The 19,682-nt window shown below is 35.2% G+C and overlaps 1 protein-coding gene across 1 annotated transcript; it reads left to right on the top strand.

Moving 5' to 3' along the window:
* Positions 1-12,542: 12,542 nt before the first annotated feature.
* On the top strand, positions 12,543-16,700 carry LOC149839342 (cytochrome c-type biogenesis CcmH-like mitochondrial protein). The gene is made up of 4 exons (XM_090002483.1): positions 12,543-12,646; positions 14,737-14,893; positions 15,046-15,177; positions 16,357-16,700. Exons 2-4 carry the CDS (start codon positions 14,750-14,752, stop codon positions 16,552-16,554), a joined length of 474 nt encoding a protein of 157 aa, XP_089858609.1. The 5' UTR covers positions 12,543-12,646; positions 14,737-14,749; the 3' UTR covers positions 16,555-16,700.
* Positions 16,701-19,682: the final 2,982 nt, after the last annotated feature.

The raw sequence follows: 19,682 nt of genomic DNA, 5'->3' as shown, positions 1-19,682 counted from the left end.
TAGCTTCCTTCTTTGCTAAAAAAGGCCTAGAGGCATCTGCATGAGAAAAACTCATATGCTGAAGCCCATGCTTGACAAACACTAATTTTTTATATGTGGAAGGGAAAGATTCGTCAAAAGATTTGATGTGGTTTGGACTTGGACCTCTAATCGAATTCTAATCCAATTTCAGTATTCAGTTTCACATCTGAATCCGAACTGAATCCCAACCCGAAGTTTGAATCCAAATATAAATAAAATGTATATGTTTAGATAGTCATATCTGGATCAGGTATTACATTTTTCCATCATGCTCCAAAATCCAATTAGTCAATATTCAGATTCAGTAATGCCTACATCCGAATGAATCAGACCTGTTTACATCCCTAGAAGGCAGTGCAAAAACCCCTTTTCCATCTGTTAACCAGACCAACAAGCTTAACAAGCAACAGAAACGGCTGATCTGAAAACTGGTGAGCTCCAAAATCTGCTAAAATGTGTTAAGCAACCCACAGTTGAAGTTTCTGAAAACAGGCAGGTCAACTTAGCTAACTGGGCTGCTAAAAAACCAAAACTTTTGGGTTACAAGACTTGGGGATAGACCTAGAAATGTCCTGAATATCAAGTTACTCTCATTAAGGTGATCAAGGTCTGTACGCTGACATAGTGACAAACAGTTGCAGCTAAAAATCTCGTGGTAATTTGAAAGTTTTTATAAACCTCGTTTTTTGGGGGGGCAAAATATGGCAAAAGATTAGAAGAATAAAAACCAATTTGTAATTAATTTTTACAAAAGAAAATTAAAAATTGATTAACATAAAAATTAAAAATTAAAAATTAAAAATTAAAAATTCTCAACACCTTTTTTATTATTTAAAAAATAAAAAATTCTTAACAAAGAAAATTGAGAAACGTGAGAAATATTGGCTCGCCAATTTCTCACGTTTCTTTTTGCATTAAAAAAATGCCGATAGTCACGGCTATTGTTGCCAAAGCACACTCAGGATGCCAATAAGATAAAGAGTAATGCTACTGTGCTCCGGGAGTACCTACTCCCACATACTATAAATCATGGTTGTTGGTTGTATCTTCTCAATTAAACTTTATGGTGTACTCAACATAGTTTATTTGATAGGAATCATGCTTTGGATCATGTTTTTTGGACATAAAAATAAGATTTTTTAAGTTATGAAATTTTGATACCTTGTGAGCCATCCATTGATTTTTAAAGGTCTTAAAAAACATACATATATCCTAAAATCATATGATCCAAAACTTGTTTTCTACTAAATAATGCTTATACAGTATTTAGAGGTTCTGATCAACTGAAAAAGTTCAAGAAATTTGACAATCTAAAGCTTCTATTAGGTGGGAGTAGGTACTCCGGGAGCACCCTCTCGTATCTTAGTCCATGACCACTTTTCTTGAATAACAAAACAAGACCTTTTGTCAAATACAGAAACCTTCATCCCCAGGAATAGATAGGAACAGGAAGCTGAGATCTTTTACACCGTCCACAAAAAACAAAAACCTTTAAAATCATACTCTTCTGCGCGGGTATAATGAAACCATTTAAAGGAGAGAAACTGACACACTCGGTCTTTTGTTTTGTTCCATCCCTTACTATACTGTGAAGCAGACAAAGTCCTTGAAGGTGCATACACTTTTTTCAAGGAAACATTTACTGCAGTGCCTGAATGACAATACAAATTTTAAAACTCCAGTTCAACATTATCACAGCTTAGCAAAGATCATTCTTGGATTCACAAAGGAAGAAGCTAAGAGGGCAATATGTGGTTTAGCTAAGCACAAATCCCCAGGCCCAGATGGCTTTCCGATAGAGTTTTCCAAACTTCTATTGAATGAGCAAAGCTGATATAATGGAGATAACAAGAAAATTTTACAGAAACAAGTAAATTGTTAAAAAGATTGAGAGATCAACTCTGATGTTGATTCCAAAAGTGAAAGAGGCTGAAAATATTACAAGATACTGCCCCATAGCCTTGTTAAATGGTATATAAAAGATATTTGAAAGTTGATACAACCCATCCTTTCACCAAATCAAACAGCTCTCATACTAGGCAGGCATATTTAAGGTTTATAACTAGCCAATGAAGCCATATGTTTTCTCCTAAAGGAAGGATTCAACTTTCATCCTAAAACCAGATATCATGAAAGCTTTCAACTCAGTGGAGTGGAGCTTCTTGCTCTTCTGTATTCGAAGCATTGTCACAGACCAATATATATCAATATCGCATATCGCACATATATTGGCTATATATTGCCAAATTTTCTATAACTTAGTATTTATTAATAATAAAATTAAATTTATAATTAAAGAATGAAAAGATATTTATTACTGTTTTAAATAAGAACATCCATACTATGTGTTTAGTTTAGCTTACTATTAATATTATAAATTAAAAAAAGTTTAATGGAAATTTTGACAATTAAAAAGGTAAGCAAGAAAATAAATTTTAAAAGAGAAATTGAACCAAGTGAGGGTTTATAAGAATCCCAATCTTTGAATAATTCTCAATAAAAAAAACTCATGAGTTTGATTGCTGAATCTATACAAAATATCAACAAAATTTTGAAATAGGTAAATATCGGCAAAAATACATAGAAACTTTACTTTAGATATCGTGATAAGTTTTTTTGAGCCTATATTTTTCATATCAACAAGGTATTTGAAAGTATCATTATGTATCAAGTTTTTTCCTTATATATAGGCGATGTCGTTACTATGATTCAAAGTAATGGCATTTTTGCCAAGGGGATTGAGGCAGGAAATCCAATATCCCAAATACTATTCAACATCGTTACCGAAGGTTGGAGTGCACTGGTGAACTTTCATTGTGTTCACAAACAAGTTAACCGACGACTAGGGCTTGATCCGAGCTTGGACAAAACCTCAGCTCAATGCAAAAAATAGAGGGTCAAGCGTGAGCCAAGCTTGAATAGCCTTGTTCAAGTTTGGCTCAAATCAAACTCAAGCGAGCTCAAGTAATGATTGTGATGCATGCACACCCCTAGGAGACGACCAACTTGTTTGAGATTTGAGTTCTCTTCTACTTTGGGTTGGGTATGCTCTTGTAATTGAGGGGCATTTTGGGGATTTTTTGTATTGAGTTGGATCCATAGGAGTGTTAGGATCTATACTTCATGCTTATCTCACCTCTTTATAAGTAGGTGGACACTTTGATGTAGCTTATTGTCTTAGAACCATAATCAAATTGATCTCTCTCTCTCTCTCTCTCTCTCTCTCTCTCTCTCTCTCTCTCTCTCTCTCTCTCTTGAGATTGGCTTAGGGAGCATCCTCACTTTTAATCATTGAAATTGGGCTCTTAGCTCTAGATCCCTTTTGAGTTAAGAGAATAAATTTCACATCTATACCATCAATCTCTATCCACACTTAATTCTAGCCTTCCATCTAGCTTAACCAACCACTAGAAGCTTTCTTACCAACTTTTCCCTTCAAAACCAACTCTATTTCCTCCAAAACTCTATCCTACTTCTAGATCTTTTTCATTTGATATCAGAGCCTCTAATTCTATACACTTCCCTACTATCATCATCTTACTTAGATCTACCCTCATCCTACATAAAAATATAAAAAATATCAAAAAACCCTACCGAGGAGCTAAACAAGAAATGTTTGTAGAGCAGGTAGTTAAGGAAGTTGATTGGTGTACCGAGGAGGATTCAAAATCAATGTGGAATAAGATAGCGGGTTGCATGAGAAAGGTGGCTAAGGAGGTATTGGGTGAGTATAAAGGCGGTGCACCGCTAGGTAAGGATACATCATGGTGGAACAAGGATGTCAAATTAGCTATTAAGGTTAAAAAAGAGTGTTATAGGAATCTAAGTAAGAATCGAGGTAATGAGAATTTGGAGAAGCATATGTTAGCAAAGAAGGAAGCTAAAAAAGTAGTGCGAAACGCGAGGGATAAGGTCTATAAGGAGGTTTATGACAAGTTGGATACCAAAGAGGGCGAGAAGAATATTTACAGGCTTGCAAAGAGGAGAGATAGGAAATCAAGGGATCTGAGTATGGTTAGATGTATCAAAGATGAAACGCAAAGGGTTTTAGTCAAAGATGAGGAGATTAAGGAGAGATGGAAAGATTATTTTGATAAGCTTTTTAATGGAAGTCTTACTCAGGATCTTGGAGACTTCTACATTCCTTTTCATGAGATGAATCGTGACTTCATGCGCAAGATTCAAAAGAAAGAAATTGCAAAGGCTTTGAAGAAAATGAAATCAAGAAAGGCAGTTGGCCCTGATGGTATACCTATCGAGGCTTTGAAATGCTTGGGTGAGGAAAGCTTAAAATGGTTGACAAATCTTTTTAACAAGATTTGGCGGACAAATAAGATGCCTAATGAGTGGAGGAAGAGTACGTTGGTGCCCCTATATAAGAATAAGGGTGATATACAAGATTGCACAAACTATCGTGGTATAAAACTCATGAGTCATACTATGAAACTTTGGGAGAGGGTGATTGAGTATAGGTTGAGGAAGGCTGTCATGATATCGGAGAATCAATTTGGTTTTATGCCTGGAAGATTAACTATGAAAGCTATACATCTTCTTAGACAACTTATTGAGATATATAGAGAGAGGAACAAAGAGTTGCATATGGTTTTTATTGATTTAGAGAAGGCATACAATAGAGTACCTAGGGATGTTCTCTGGTGGTCAATGATGAAGAAAAACGTTTCTCTCAAGTACATTAATATAATTAAAGATATGTATGACGAAGTAGTAACCAATGTCCGCACTTGTGGAGGGGTGACAACAAATTTTCCTATAACGGTTGGGTTACATCAAGGATCTGCATTAAGCCCTTTCCTATTTGCTATAGTGATGGATGAGCTTACGAGATCAATTCAAGAAAATGTGTCATGGTGTATGTGTTAGAAAGTGACTTTGAATATTTTAGGTTCGATAATGAACCCATACACATGCACATTAAGTGCGAATATACCCACTTAAGGGAACAACACAAGCACATCAAGTGCTAATACATAAACCCATAAAAGGGATAAATATGACTTAAAGTCATAAGTTGAATATTATTGAAGAAATAGGAAGAAGAGGGTAAAAACCCTATACAATAGAGCATAAGCTCCTCCAAGGAGTCAAGGAATTACAAGGGGGAGACCTCTATTTATAACACAAGAGAGGAGCCACCTAGGGGGCTCCCAAAGTAGTCGTTGGGAGCCCCCAACAGTCACATTTGTGACCGTTGGGGGCTCCCCAACGACTCTTTGGGGAGTCTCCCTAGGTGGCGCAAACCACAAAAAAAAGAAAAAGAAAAAAAGAAAAATTAAAAGTAAAATTACAAACATATTCCAAATGGAATATGCGTAAAACTGTGAAATGTCTAAACTACCCCTATACCTATAAATAGAGAAATATATATTTTATATATAATTAGGATAATACATATGCATATATACCATATATGAATATGTATTATCCTTTATATATATAAAATATATATAATATTACAAATGTTGAATGATACATTTTAACACCCCCCCTCAAGCTTTGCGTGGGGGAACGAAAAGATTGAAGAAAGCAAGAGGAAGAATCTCAAGGCTTCAAGAGCCTTCAGTACGAATGTCATTGCAAATGTCTTCCTCCAACGTCTTTAACGATGAGCACCTTCCATGATCTATCCAAGGTACTTCTTTTCCTCTTATCTTCAAGATCTTGAGGAACAACAACAAAGAACAAGTAAAAAATATCTTTGCACTTACTCAAAAAGGAACATTCCTAACAAGGTGCAAAATTTATGCATAATAGGATAATTCCTAACAAAGTGGAAAATTTATCCAAGGTACTTCTTTTCCTCTTATCTTTGCACTTGAAACCATATCGGATGACACATCCGCAAAACAATGGTGCAAAAATATAACTTATGCATAGAAATTTGAAGCACATGATAGGATAATTATTTTAGCATGAAAAGTAAATTTAGAAAACAAAAGTTTCAAAATCATACATCATGTTAAAGAGTGAGCGGAAACAAATTATGCGGAAATGAATTGCAAGAATGCATAATGCATTCATAAGGTCCAACATTGGACAAACATAACCCCATAATGGGGAATAACACAATGGTCCCCTAAGGGACACCACAGTAAGCCTACGAAAAGGCATAAGTTACATATGCTTTATTGAATGAGAGCCTAAAAGGCCATAAAGAGCATATGCATATACTATCATGAAATGAATTAATACTTAAAGAAATCATTAATGAACATGCTCCAAACATGTAATGAAGTGTCAAACAAGAGAAACGAAGTCTCCAAGCATACTTTAGACAAAATAAACACAAAAGTTCACAAGGTTTTAAATCCATTTACGAGGCAAAACGAAGAGTATTATTTGAGTAGAGAATCTTACCCATTTAGGAAAATCTCACTCAATTGACAAAAAACACATTTTGCATACAAAAGTGGCCAAAAAACCATAAGCACTTAATATATAGATTAAATACCAAAAAATCAATTTGATTTTAAAATATGCATATCAAAGATATGATTCACTTGAATATCTTAAAACACAAGTCATGAATGAAATTTTGCAAATTTCAACAATAGTTCATCCATTACAAACAACTACCTCATTAGTCCTCCAAAACCCATAAATCAAGTGTATAAGCTACTAGATCAAGAATATAAATATAATGTCATTAAAGACCAAAGACACACACAAAGGTATGCAAAAGAACCTCTTGTCTATATATAATAATACTTGAAATGAGTGCATCTACGACAAGAGCAAGAGAATACACGCCACCATGGACCAAAAGCATCTCTTGTCTACGTAAAAATACACTCAAAACCAAGTATGTTCAGCTACTAGAACAAGAGTAACAAGCCAACCATGGGCTAAAAACACAATACATCTCTTGTCTACATAAGATGGCACTTGAAATGAGTGAAATAAGCCAACCATGGGCATACATCTCAGCGACTAGAACAATGACACAAATGCCAACATAGACTAAAATCACACACCATGGTGTGAATCAACGTGCCTTGTCTACATAAAATAACACTCAAGACAAGTGTGTTCAACTACTAGATCAAGAGAGCAAAAGCCAACAAAGGGCTACCAACACACAAAGGTGTAATAAAATCCTTGTCTACATATGATGACGCTTAGATAATGGTTATAAAAGGAGAAGACTATTGAGGCAATAAAACTTGTAATGACAAACATATAAATAAAACCTTGAATCAAAAGAACGATATCCTTCAAAAAGAATACCCATAACAACAATATTTTGAAATAAATGTGTGAATATACACACACTAAGAACACTTGTGCACAAAAGCACAAAACACAAATGTGCAAATGCACTCATAAGATCCATAAACAATAAAAGGTTGGGCAATAATCCCAAAAACCTTGATTTTAATATACCTTAAGACATTTTAAGGTTTCAAACATCATATATCCATCACATTTATATATAAATAAGAGCATCCATAAGATCAATGGCCAACATTAAACTAGTGACACACTCATATACCAAATCATTCTAGAGTCCCAAGGTGCCCATAACTCACCTCAACCACCATCTATAATATGACAAGTTGACAATCTAAAATGACATAACAAAGAGTGACACACTCATAATTAGAGATCATATACCAAATCATTTTAGAGTCACAAGGTGCCCATAACTCACCTCAACCACCATCTATAATATGACAAGTGGACAATCTAAAATGTCATAACACAAGGTGCCCATAACTCACCTTAACAATCATCTCTAATATAACAATAAGGCCATAAAAAAAGAAATTGATGCATCATAAAACATGTGATGGATAGAAGATAAAATGCCATAAAAAGGCAATGAATCCTTAGGGAAATCATTTTCCAAATATGTGATTTTTACAAAGAGGGCCGATTCAAAGGTCCAACATAATTAATCACAACAATATGCCATATACCAATAATGATGCATATATATGAAATTATGTTCAATTATGATCATTATACAAAAAAAACTTTAATAAACACAACATGAAATATTTAAGCTATGTCATGTGTGAGAAAGGATTTGGAATAATCCAAGAAACAAATCAAGTCTTTATAATTTGCAATTATATGTATACCAAGATACAAAATGGCAATAATCTTAAACGTGCAAATTTAGGACATGTATTAAGATATTACGGAAGCATTTTAAAAGAAACAATCTTATAAGTCCATTAAGGGATAAACACAAACACAAGCCCTAAAGAAGGCAATAAGAACATCTCTTTATTGAAAAGAGAGTATTATGTGAAAATGTTTATGAATAGACAATACGCATACAAGCATAAATATTTTATAAAAGAAGTGTACGAAGACACTCTCACAATACTTGAACAAAATACGAAAACGTAATAATATCAAACATGCAATAATGCATGTATTTCATAAAAGATGCAAATGCTTGAGACTCTCAAGTTTTAATGCAATTTAAGACAAAGAAGACCGTATTATGGCCAATGTAGGCATCCTTAGAGATACAATCAAGAGGTTTTTGAAACCTTATGTGAAAAATACAAACAAAATACGTTTGCATCATTAGAAGAAAATCAAAAAATAAATGAAATCTTTTATACCAAAGGATGCAATAGATACACTATGCATTCTATATAGTGTGGGAAATTCTTTTAAAAGATCATTTTCAATGGTTCGAACAACCTATTTATCACAAACAATTTTTCAAAAATCCTTTAAATAAACCAAAAACATTGAAACATCTTTAGGAGTTCTCATAAATAGTTATCATTAACAAGAACTACTTATGATTCATAACAAAGATAAAGATGTGAGAGATTCTTATATAAGAATTATATCAAGATTTTTCAAAAAAACATGCACTAAAATCCATAAACAAGAGAGGAACTCAAAACAAATTAGACTTTATCTGAGAGAAAAGGGTTTTAAACAATGATCATTAATCAAGACATCATATATAATTTTTAAAAGGTAATTTATAGGTCAATCATGAAATACTTATGTAAACATCATAAATCCCACATAATTGAAGACAATTTTAACAACATAAATTACTATTATATGAGATGAGGAATTGATAGCCAAGAATTATATATTTGAACAATAAACAAGTTCACCAAATTTAAAAATAGATATTTTAAAATATACGAACACACGAAATGTGAAAGGAAATGATTCAACTATCAAAAAACACTAAATATGCAAGAAAAATAGTTTCAAAATGCATAATATGTTAAGAAAATAGATACATACCAAAAACTTCTAAAAAAGAGAAGGAACAATGAATACTTCACCATTTCTTGAGCACCATGCTTTCCGTTGCGCCAAGAGACAACCCCATCGTAATCGGGCTCTGATACCATGTTAGAAAGTGACTTTGAATATTTTAGGTTCGATAATGAACCCATACACATGCACATTAAGTGCGAATATACCCACTTAAGGGAACAACACAAGCACATCAAGTGCTAATACATAAACCCATAAAAGGGATAAATATGACTTAAAGTCATAAGTTGAATATTATTGAAGAAATAGGAAGAAGAGGGTAAAAACCCTATACAATGGAGCATAAGCTCCTCCAAGGAGTCAAGGAATTACAAGGAGGAGACCCCTACTTATAACACAAGAGAGGAGCCACCTAGGGGGCTCCCAAAGGAGTCGTTGGGAGCCCCCAACGGTCACATTTGTGACCGTTGGGGGCTCCCCAATGACTCTTTGGGGAGCCTCCCTAGGTGGCGCAAACCACAAAAAAAAGAAAAATAAAAAAAGAAAAATTAAAAGTAAAATTACAAACATATTCCAAATGGAATATGCGTAAAACTGTGAAATGTCTAAACTACCCATATGCCTATAAATAGAGAAATATATATTTTATATATAATTAAGATAATACATATGCATATATACCATATATGAATATGTATTATCCTTTATATATATAAAATATATATAATATTACAAATGTTGAATGATACATTTTAACAGTATGTTGTTTGCTGATGATTTTGTTTTGATTGATGAGACTAGAGTTGGGGTTAATGCTAAGTTAAAATTATGGAGACAGACATTGGAAGCCAAAGGTTTTAAGTTGAGTAAGAGTAAGACATAATATATGGAATGTCGATTTAGTAAGCAACTAAGTAGTGATGGGAGTGTAGTGAAGCTTGGCGAGCGGGAAATATCGGTGGATGATTATTTCAAATATTTGGGATCTATCATTCAAAAGAATGGAGAAATTGATGGAGATGTAAATCATAGGATAAAGGTTGGGTGGATGAAATGGAAAAGTGCAACTGGAGTGTTGTGCAATTGTAGAATGCCATTGCGGTTGAAGGAAAAGTTTTATAGGACGACAATTAGGCCCGCTTTACTATATGGTACGGAATGTTTGGCTGCCAAGAGACATCATATTCGAAAAATGAGTGTAGCTGAGATGTGTATGCTTAGATGGATGTGTGAAAATACAATAAAAGATAAGATTCGAAACAGGGAGATACGTAAGAAGGTAGGCGTTGCATTCATTGAAAATAAGATAAGAGAGAATCATTTACGGTGGTTTGGACATATTCGGCGAAGGCCTAATGATGCTCCAGTTAGAAGGATGGAAAAATGGGATAATATATTAGTTAAAAGAGGTCGGGGTAGGCCTAAGAAGACTTGGATGGAGATGATAAGAAAGAATATGAATGCTTTGAACCTCACCGAGGACATGGCATTGGATAGAAATGATTGGAGGAGAAGGATTCATGTGGAAGACCCGAAATGATTTTCTTTTTTGGTTCATATCGCCGACCCCATTTTTTTGGGGATGAAGGCGTAGTTGTTGTTGTTGTATCAAAAAACCCTACCAAATTCCATTTCTAGGCAAAATTCAACCCAAAATGCCAACCAAATTGTGATCTAGTCTAATTTCACGTAAATTAATTAGATTTCATGTGAGTATTGATAGCAAGCATCAGATCTACACGTTTTAGAGGTGAAGCTCACTAGATCGACATCAAATGAAGAAATCAATAACTGATCCATCAAGATTCTTCAAATTTGGTGTGAAATTGACTCTTATATAATGAGATCTTTCTTTTTCAACATTAAAATCCTTTTGATGAATTTGAGTATATCTCAAAATCGGTAGTGAAGTTTGTGGAGAAATTCAGGTTAATCATGCGAATTGACTTCCAATTCATGATCAGATCTGAAAATGCATTGTCTGAAACTTACATTTTAAGAGTAAACCGGTGTTGTGGAGTTGAGATTTGTGAAATTGAGATTATAGAAGTGAAATTCTAGCGAGTTCCTTGATTTTTCAGTGACTAGTTTGTCTTAAGGGATATATTAGAGTAAATCAGAGTGCTTTCTTGCCTTTAAGAGGTCAGACCAAGCTTCCATATCTATAATCACTTGTAGACACATTTGATAGTGTGAAGAGACGAATTTTCCAGCCGTGGATCACCCAAATCTTGTGTAGAAAAGTGAATTTCAGCATTGCACTAGTAGAAATTTTCCTGTACAATTGCATCGGAAAGACTTACTTGCTGAGAATTGATCCAACATCAGTTGGAGCTCAAATTTTGGGATTTGATTATGCACATTTTCAACATTTGGTAGAGAGGATCCCACGAGTTAAATCTTCAAGGTGGAGCAATACTTCAAAATGATTCAACTCAAACTCGACTCCTTTAGATTGGCTCACCAAGAGCTCGAGCTCGGCTTGTCTTGCCATAGAAATGAGTTAAGCTTAAACACCCTCTGTTCGGTTAGTTAAGGTTAAGCTTTGGAAGGCCTATGAATTAGGTGGGCCTTGATTTGATATCTTTTTTTACTATTTTTTTTTTATTTACAACGTTTAAAAGATCAACAATATCCCCATGCCACAACAAGTGGGTGTAAATTCAACAAGTGGGTATAAATTATGAAAAAGAGAGAAACGGACTTTGGAGAGGAAAAGGAAAAAAATTATTAATGTATATTTGAAATGTTACTGTAAATTTAATGTCAAAACTGTCCTAGGCTTTTTTTTTATTAACCACAATAAAATGTCGACACATTTTTGAACAAAGCATAGAGAGATATTTGAATTGTGCTGAAAACTTTATCGGCACATGGAAGATAAGTTACCCTATATATTCGAGAAAAAGCAAAAAAGGGGAACGTGTTTGGTAGGACCTTCATTTTCGACTTTTGACCATAGGCTTGAAATTAAAAAAAAAAAATCAAACCAGTTAATACACAAAAGGTCTCCTGTCCTACCAACTAGGGATGCAAATGGGTCAGATTTAGGATTGGAGGTCTTGCAGTTTTTGGTTGTTTCCAAATTCCCATGTATTTAGCTGTTTCCGTTTGCATTTAAGTAGGCGACGAACTGAATAATGTGGATACGTTGCAGCATTTCTATGGAGGCTTGAATCTTGGGTTACCTTTTCTCTGCTTTGAGAAGGAATGCAAGGGAGTGAATGGGTGGGATGGGACTGCACCGAACGTGAGAGTGGTACAGGGGCTTCCTGGTCCAAGGAGTGGGAGATGTTATGCATGTGATGTGATGATTGGCTGTTGAAATTGTTTTTAGGGATTTATAGACCTTGTGGGGCTTATTGGCGACTCTCTACAGCATCCACCGTTATTGGTGATTGTAAGTTGATGTTGGCAATAGCACATGTTTGTCAAGTGTCGACTGATTCACCTTTTATGTTGAGCCTTTTGTTTTGTTTTGTTTTGTTTTGTTTTGTTTCTGTTTCTTTCCGGCGAGGATCTAACTGATTGTTGATGAACATGTTCTTGTTGTTGTGAGTGAAAATGAGATTGCATGCTAAGTGTTTGATGAAATACCTAAAAAGAAAACAAGAAAAAGTCATTCTCCTTTCAGGTTTCTTTGGGATTCATGAGTACCACACATGCACCATTTCAAGTTTGTTGTGCTCTAGAGGTGCAGTTTGATGTGCATGAGGGGGGACTTGGTTGTGATAATATTACATTTGCTTCTTGTTCTGTATTATGCTGGCCTAATCTCTCTCTCTCTCTCTCTCTCTCTCTCTCTCTCTCTCTCTCTCTCTCTCTCTCTCTCTCTCTCTCTCTCTCTGCGTGTGTGTGTGTGTGTCAGTGCAATCTTCATCCTTTCTTTTCTCTTCCATCTTCATTTCTCTGTACTCCAACTATTTTCTATATGAAACGTTGTTGTGAGCAGTGGGAGAAGGGAGAAAGGCACCCTCATGCAAAGAGAATTTTTTTTATAAGATAATGAAGAGTGGTTGGGAATAGGAGAAGATAAACTGTACCATGCATTTAATGGCAGTTTTAATGAAATGTGACTGTAAATTCCTTGATTAAGCAAAGAAATTTTTTATATGTACTTTTGAAAATACATAAAACTTTGGTTGTTTTATTATTATTGTAAACTGGTTAGGTGCCCTCTGAAAAGACATTTTTAAATATAAAATAAGTTCATACGGTATATGAGGTGTCTTTAAAAAAAAACATCATGTGCCTTTTTAAAGTTTTAACGTAATCATGGTTTGGCATACAATAAAAGCCTTTGATAGACAAGGCAGAGCTGTCCTTCATAGTGCCAAGATTTTTTTTTTCTTTTTCTTGCATTTGTAGTTAAATATTCTTTCATTGTTCATCTAATTTTTTAAAACGAGTTAGCTAGATTTGCCAATTCCTTGTTCAAGTTGCTACTTAATTCTGTAACCAAATAAATAATTGAAATATATATGTTATATATAATGTGTGTAATAATCCTAAGCAATTTGTTTTTTCTTCTCTTCTAATTTCATCGCTTCTCATTATGAAGTTGAACTGTTAGTCAATAGTTCTTCATTGAAATTTGATTGTCATGAGTATATTGAGTTGTTAATTAGAGATTTATACTCATTACTTCTTGATTGGTTATCTGGATTATTTTTCTTACCTTTTAATATTTTAATTAGTTGTTTGTCAGGCTTATGTGTCACCTCTTTGAGACCTAGGACTCACCTCGTGGATACCAGACCACCTCAACTCACCTCAAACCCTTGACTTTTTTTTTTTTGTTATCATCATCATCATCATTATGTTCATTCATGATTCCACAAAGTTTAGACTTGGGTGTGCTTCCTATGTACTTGAATAGCCTCATAAAGCCCTGGAGTGTAGGGCTGTTTAGTTACAGCTGAGCACCAGCTTGAGCTATTCAATGTCAGTTTGGTACCCAAAATTCCAGAACCAAACATGTCCCAACCTTGAACCAAGTTCAGTCTCATTTCAATTCAACTTCGTTGTGACTCGGTAAATCTCAAAATCTGCTAAACTGACCTTGAGCCTACTATTTTATTTAGTAAATTTTAAAAGGGTGAGTGTAGGACACCTAAGGAGGATCATTCAATTAGGGTAGTGGCCTTTTTTTGGTAAAATGGTATAAGCTTTACGTATTTTGATACACAGTCTCTGTAATATGACCATCTAGCTGAGCTGCTTGCAATACTTGGCCTACCTGAGCTCACTTCATTCGTCATCAAAGTTCGAGTTCCCGATATTAGCCTATCCATGAATCTTTTTGACAACAAATTTGAGCAATTGGATCAGAATGTATAATCACTCTCAGACATTCTTGTAGGGTTTTTTTGTTCTAAATGAACGCGATATTCCCATACAATAGTAATAGTGATTATCACACTCATTTAGATTTCAATTTTTGGATGTAATTTAACAATTAATGTTATACCTTGTCATTTCCCCATTTAGTGATCCTGTAACAATGGAGAGTCAAGAGGATCAAGCGAAGAAGGCACAAATAATTGAAACTCGGGCTAGGAACATCAGTCACAATGTACGTTGCACAGAGTGTGGAAGCCAATCCATAGAAGACTCACAGGCAGATATTGCAATTCTCCTTAGGAAGGTAAAGTTCTCCTACTTAATCCTCCTAAGCATTTTGGTGGGAGCAATACCTGGAATAGAAGCATGTTTTAGTTATAGGTTACCGTGAATGTCTTTTTGAGTTTTAATATATACATTTTGCATATCCTGGCTGACATTTTTAACTTGCTGCAGCTGATCAGGGATGAAATTAAGGCAGGCAAGTCTGATAAAGAAATTTATAAAAACCTTGAAGAAGAATTTGGTGAAACAGTACTTTATGCTCCACGTTTTGACCTTCAGACTGCTGCAATCTGGCTGTCTCCGGTACTTATTAACTCTCCAACCTCATTTTTTTATTGAAACTATTGATTGTTTTAATGTCTGTTCATGTGCTATTTATCTTTTTAGGAAATTCTGTAAACTGTACTTCCTTAGACATTTTTGATGAATTCCTTTAAATGTTCAGTGCTAAAAATAATTCTCAGGTTTCCTCTGCCCTCTTCTAAAAAGTTTTGTTTGTTACTACACCATCATATAGTCTTTTGAACTTTGGTTTTTCTTGAGAACAATCAAGGAATTAATTAACGTGTAAGAAATCAATGGGACTAGAGGTTGCACAAGCGAGTACATAGACCCTAGGAATTTGTGAGCAGCACACTCTAAGTCTAAATTGGATTTCCATTTGATTCAATTCCTATGTACTGATCCAAGATAGTTTCCACCTTTTCATACAATTCTAGTCAATATTTTTATTGACATGAATATTGTGGTGTATGGCTTGTGGGGATTAAATTGTATCTTCAAACATTCTTTTATTCCTTTCTTTTAAAAAAAAACATGATTTTTTTTTCATGAAAATTTTGACTGCTGATTTTCAATCCTTATAAAAGCCTACCCACGTCCCAATCTAACGATGCAATAGCAGATTCCTATAAAATTAAGATGTAGAACACATTTTTACAGTCAGATTTAAGAAAGAATGACAAAGCCCGTCACAGACTCAGTTTGTACGGAAGCAGAGAGTATTGTGTTACCTATATATATATATATATATATATATATATATATATATATATATATGAAAAAATTATTAAAACACGCTTAACTTTTTGGCCTATTTACAAACACATGCCTGACTTTTGAGAACTGTTTTGTTAACTAGGCATGTGTTTGTAAATAGGCCAAAAGTTAGGCATGTTATATATATATATATATATATATATATATATAGCTGTATCCGTGTCTCATGTCATACCAAGTACCATATCGTGTCTGTCTCCGTGTCTTAACGTCTGCACCATTCTCTTTGTTTACTGCATTGATTGTGGTTGTTTTTTCATATGATCCAAGCATAACCAAACCATGTTAAAGAGGATGGCACCAATAAGATAAAGAACAATAACGGTATATGGAATCCTACAGGGCTAACAGTATATATGCAAATATACTTTCCTTATAGTAGCAATTAATGTCATTGCATTAATTTCTTGGTGTCCTGGATAGTTTGCGGTAGCTGGGGCGGCTGTGGGCATCTGGGCATTCCAGAGGCATAGACAGAGGACAAATGTGCACATCATGGCATTATACCTCATGAGAGGTGTTCCTTTGACAGTAAAAGAGAAGCAAACAATGCTCGACCTGTTGACACCAACCCTCATCCAGAGAAGAAAGTGGTGGCACTTGTTCAATCTTGGAACATAAGACAGCTCACATCCTAAGTATGTGTATCCTTGTGAGACCTTGTGCAGTAAAAATTCTTAATCCACTGTTTGGGAGCGGTTGTTACAAAAGCAGCTTCTTAAGTATGTGTATTCTTACATTTTATTTCTCATAAAGTATGTTTTCTTTAACCAGTATGTGTTGGCGTTTAGCATGAAAATGAGAAGTCTGATAGAGGAAAGGTGATGATGCAAGTTCATATAATCATTATTCTGATGCTAATGTTAGTTGCTCCGAAAGAAAGCATATTTGCATGTTCAGGCAATAAATAAACTGTCATATCTAGGAGCAGATTGAGCTTGAACAAAAATTGCAATACCTAGTGTAGTTCACGTGGAATGGCCTTCATATTTCCAACTATAATTACTTACTAGAAGGCTCTGTTTGGGAGCCAGTAGTTGAAGGTGGTTGGGGAGATAACCATGAAATCCACTAAGAAATAAAGATTTTAACATGTTTTATTGTGTTGTTTGGGAGCTCCCAACAAAATTCAGCCAGGTACTTACCAAGTGTATCCAAAGCTATTTGGCACATCGTCAAATGCTCTCCCAATGCACTTAAAGTGGTAGCAGACATTATCTAATGCTCTTCCAACATATTTGAAGCGGTAGCTGGAGGATTGCCGGAGACCGCAATAGGCTGTCAGAGATAGTCACCAGTGTGGTAGTTGCAAATTACCACCTCCCTTGGTGGCATTCGGTTTATGGAAATGGCACTGTCATCTGCACTCTGAACATTCCCAGAAACCTTTTCTCTATTCTTCCAAACAGAAAATTGCCTTGGGGATTCCCAGCTTCTCTCTGACGATTGCCTCCAAACAGAACGTTGCTGAAATCCATTGCATCATGAATATTTTTGTGATATATCTACATGGAACTCTCTACCACATGATATGTGTTAATGTTTCTTTAATCGTGAGCCATTTTTATCTTTCGTTATGTAGGTGTTAACATGGTAATTGATAGAGCATAATTTTCTTCCATATCAATTTCAAAAACATGTAAAAAATAAAATGAGGTGGTTTAATGGAGTTTTGATGTTGTTGATTGGTTGTAAGTTTTACTTTTTGGTGCATGGAACATGAAGGGGCTTGACTTCTATAGAGTAGGGCCGGCTGTGAATCCACACTGCTTATTCTTCATTGTTATCTTCCCTGTCTGTTTGTTTTTCATATTTTATTTGCTTCTTTTTTTTTTTTGACTTGAACATTCTCTCATATTTTATTGGGTGGAAATAAGTAGCTGTGGCAGCAAGAAGAGGAATGGAGGGCCTGCTCTACAGAGATTATACATGACTAGGGCATCTGTATACAGAGATGCACTAACAAATTTTATACAAGGCTACCAAGAAGGGATACAGCTAGTGATGGAAAGAAAGAGAGATTAAGGAATCTTTATGGAGTGAAAAAAAGGGTACATCGAGAAAATCATCTTGATTTTACACTGAGAGGAATGCTTTACTCTCAAATAGGTATCTTGTAATATATCCAGCAGTGAACGTCTTACTTTTAATGAACTTGAAGATCATCTTTTAGTCAAATTCCAGTTATCTATTATCAAATGTGAAAATGACGTTGGTTTTATCAGATGCCTTTGAATTGGGCATGACTTACATTTAGCAAGCTAGATCATAAGCCATTTGCCTTTACAACAGAGGCAGCTCTATAACCATGTTTCTATGCATTGGAGATGGCTTTCTACCTCTGCCCATGGAAAATTGGAAGGAGAGGCCATAATAAATTGCACTGTAGTTGCAGAAAAAGATTTGGTGAGGTTGAATTTGCAGCATTTGTTGCAGACCTGTCTAAGAAAGAGATCTATTTCAGAAGGGAAGACCTGCCATGGACAGGTTATCAAAGCCGATCTGCAAATGGACACACTGATGTCAAATATCCTGATCAACATATTCTCCTAGTGTGGGTTCCTTGATCATGCAAAGGAGGTATTTTTAATAATGCCTGAACGAAGTGTAGTGTCATGGACTACTATGATCGGTGCTCATACCCAAAATCAAGAGAAAGAAGAGGCTCTCAAGCTTTTCATATTAATGCGGAGAGAAGGAATGCTGCATAGTGAGTTTACACTTCCAAGTATTTTTTGTGCATGTGCTGCAAAGATTGTAGAGTGCAGATGATTGCATGCTTATGTAATTAAAACTGCACTCAATTCAAACGTGTATGTTGGTACAGCACTGCTTGATGTGCAATTTAGTAGAAGATTCATATTTTATATTTGAAGATATGTCTGAAAGAAGTGATGTTACCTGGAGTTCAATGATAGCTGGATATGTGCAGAATGATATGCATGAAGAGGCTTTAGAATGGTTGCAGAGTGCTCAAAATCTTGGGGCTAGAACTAACAAAATTAACACCATCAGCTGCTCTCAGTGCATGTGCAAACTTATCTGCTCTAATAGAAGGCAATCAGATTCACACGCTGATTCTTAGAACTGGTATGAGCTCAAATTTCTTCATAGGGGAAGCTTATTGTGTATTTTCAAGCATTGTGAAGAATATTGTCTTATGGAATGCAATGATCTCTGGCTTCTCGCTACATGCTAGTTGTAGTTAGACTAGGATTCTTTTTGAAAAGATCCAACAGTCAGGTATTTATCCAAATGGGATAACCTACGTCTCTGTTCTCTCTGTTTTTGGGCGTGGGGGTTGGTGAATGAGGGTCGTCGTTATTTTGATCTGATGATCAGAGATTGCAATGTAGAACCAAATGTGCATCACTATGCCTGTATGGTTGATCTGCTTGGCTGGGCGGGGATGATTTATGATGCTGAAGACTTGATCAAGAAGATGCCATTTGAGCCCACAGCATCAATGTGGGGGTCGTTACTGGGTTCATGCAGGATCCATGGGAACATCCAAGTTGCAGAAATTGCTGCACAGCGTCTATTGGAATTAGAACCCATGAATGCTGGGAACCATGTTTTGCTATCAAATATTTATGCTGCCCGTGGAAGATGGGTGGATGATACAGAAGCAAGGAAGAAGTTGGAAGGTGGAGTCAAGGAGCAGGGAAAGAGTTGGATTGAAGTCAATGATAGAGTGCATACATTTGTTGTTGGAGACAGATACCACAAGAATTGATGAGATCTACAAG

Source organism: Nuphar pumila, chromosome 4, assembly GCF_984573655.1.
Source record: "Nuphar pumila chromosome 4, dmNupPumi1.hap1.1, whole genome shotgun sequence".
In the NCBI taxonomy this organism is placed as follows: Eukaryota; Viridiplantae; Streptophyta; class Magnoliopsida; order Nymphaeales; family Nymphaeaceae; genus Nuphar; species Nuphar pumila.
The sequence above is the reverse complement of the archived record's forward strand: the minus strand, read 5'-3'. Positions and strand labels throughout refer to the sequence as shown.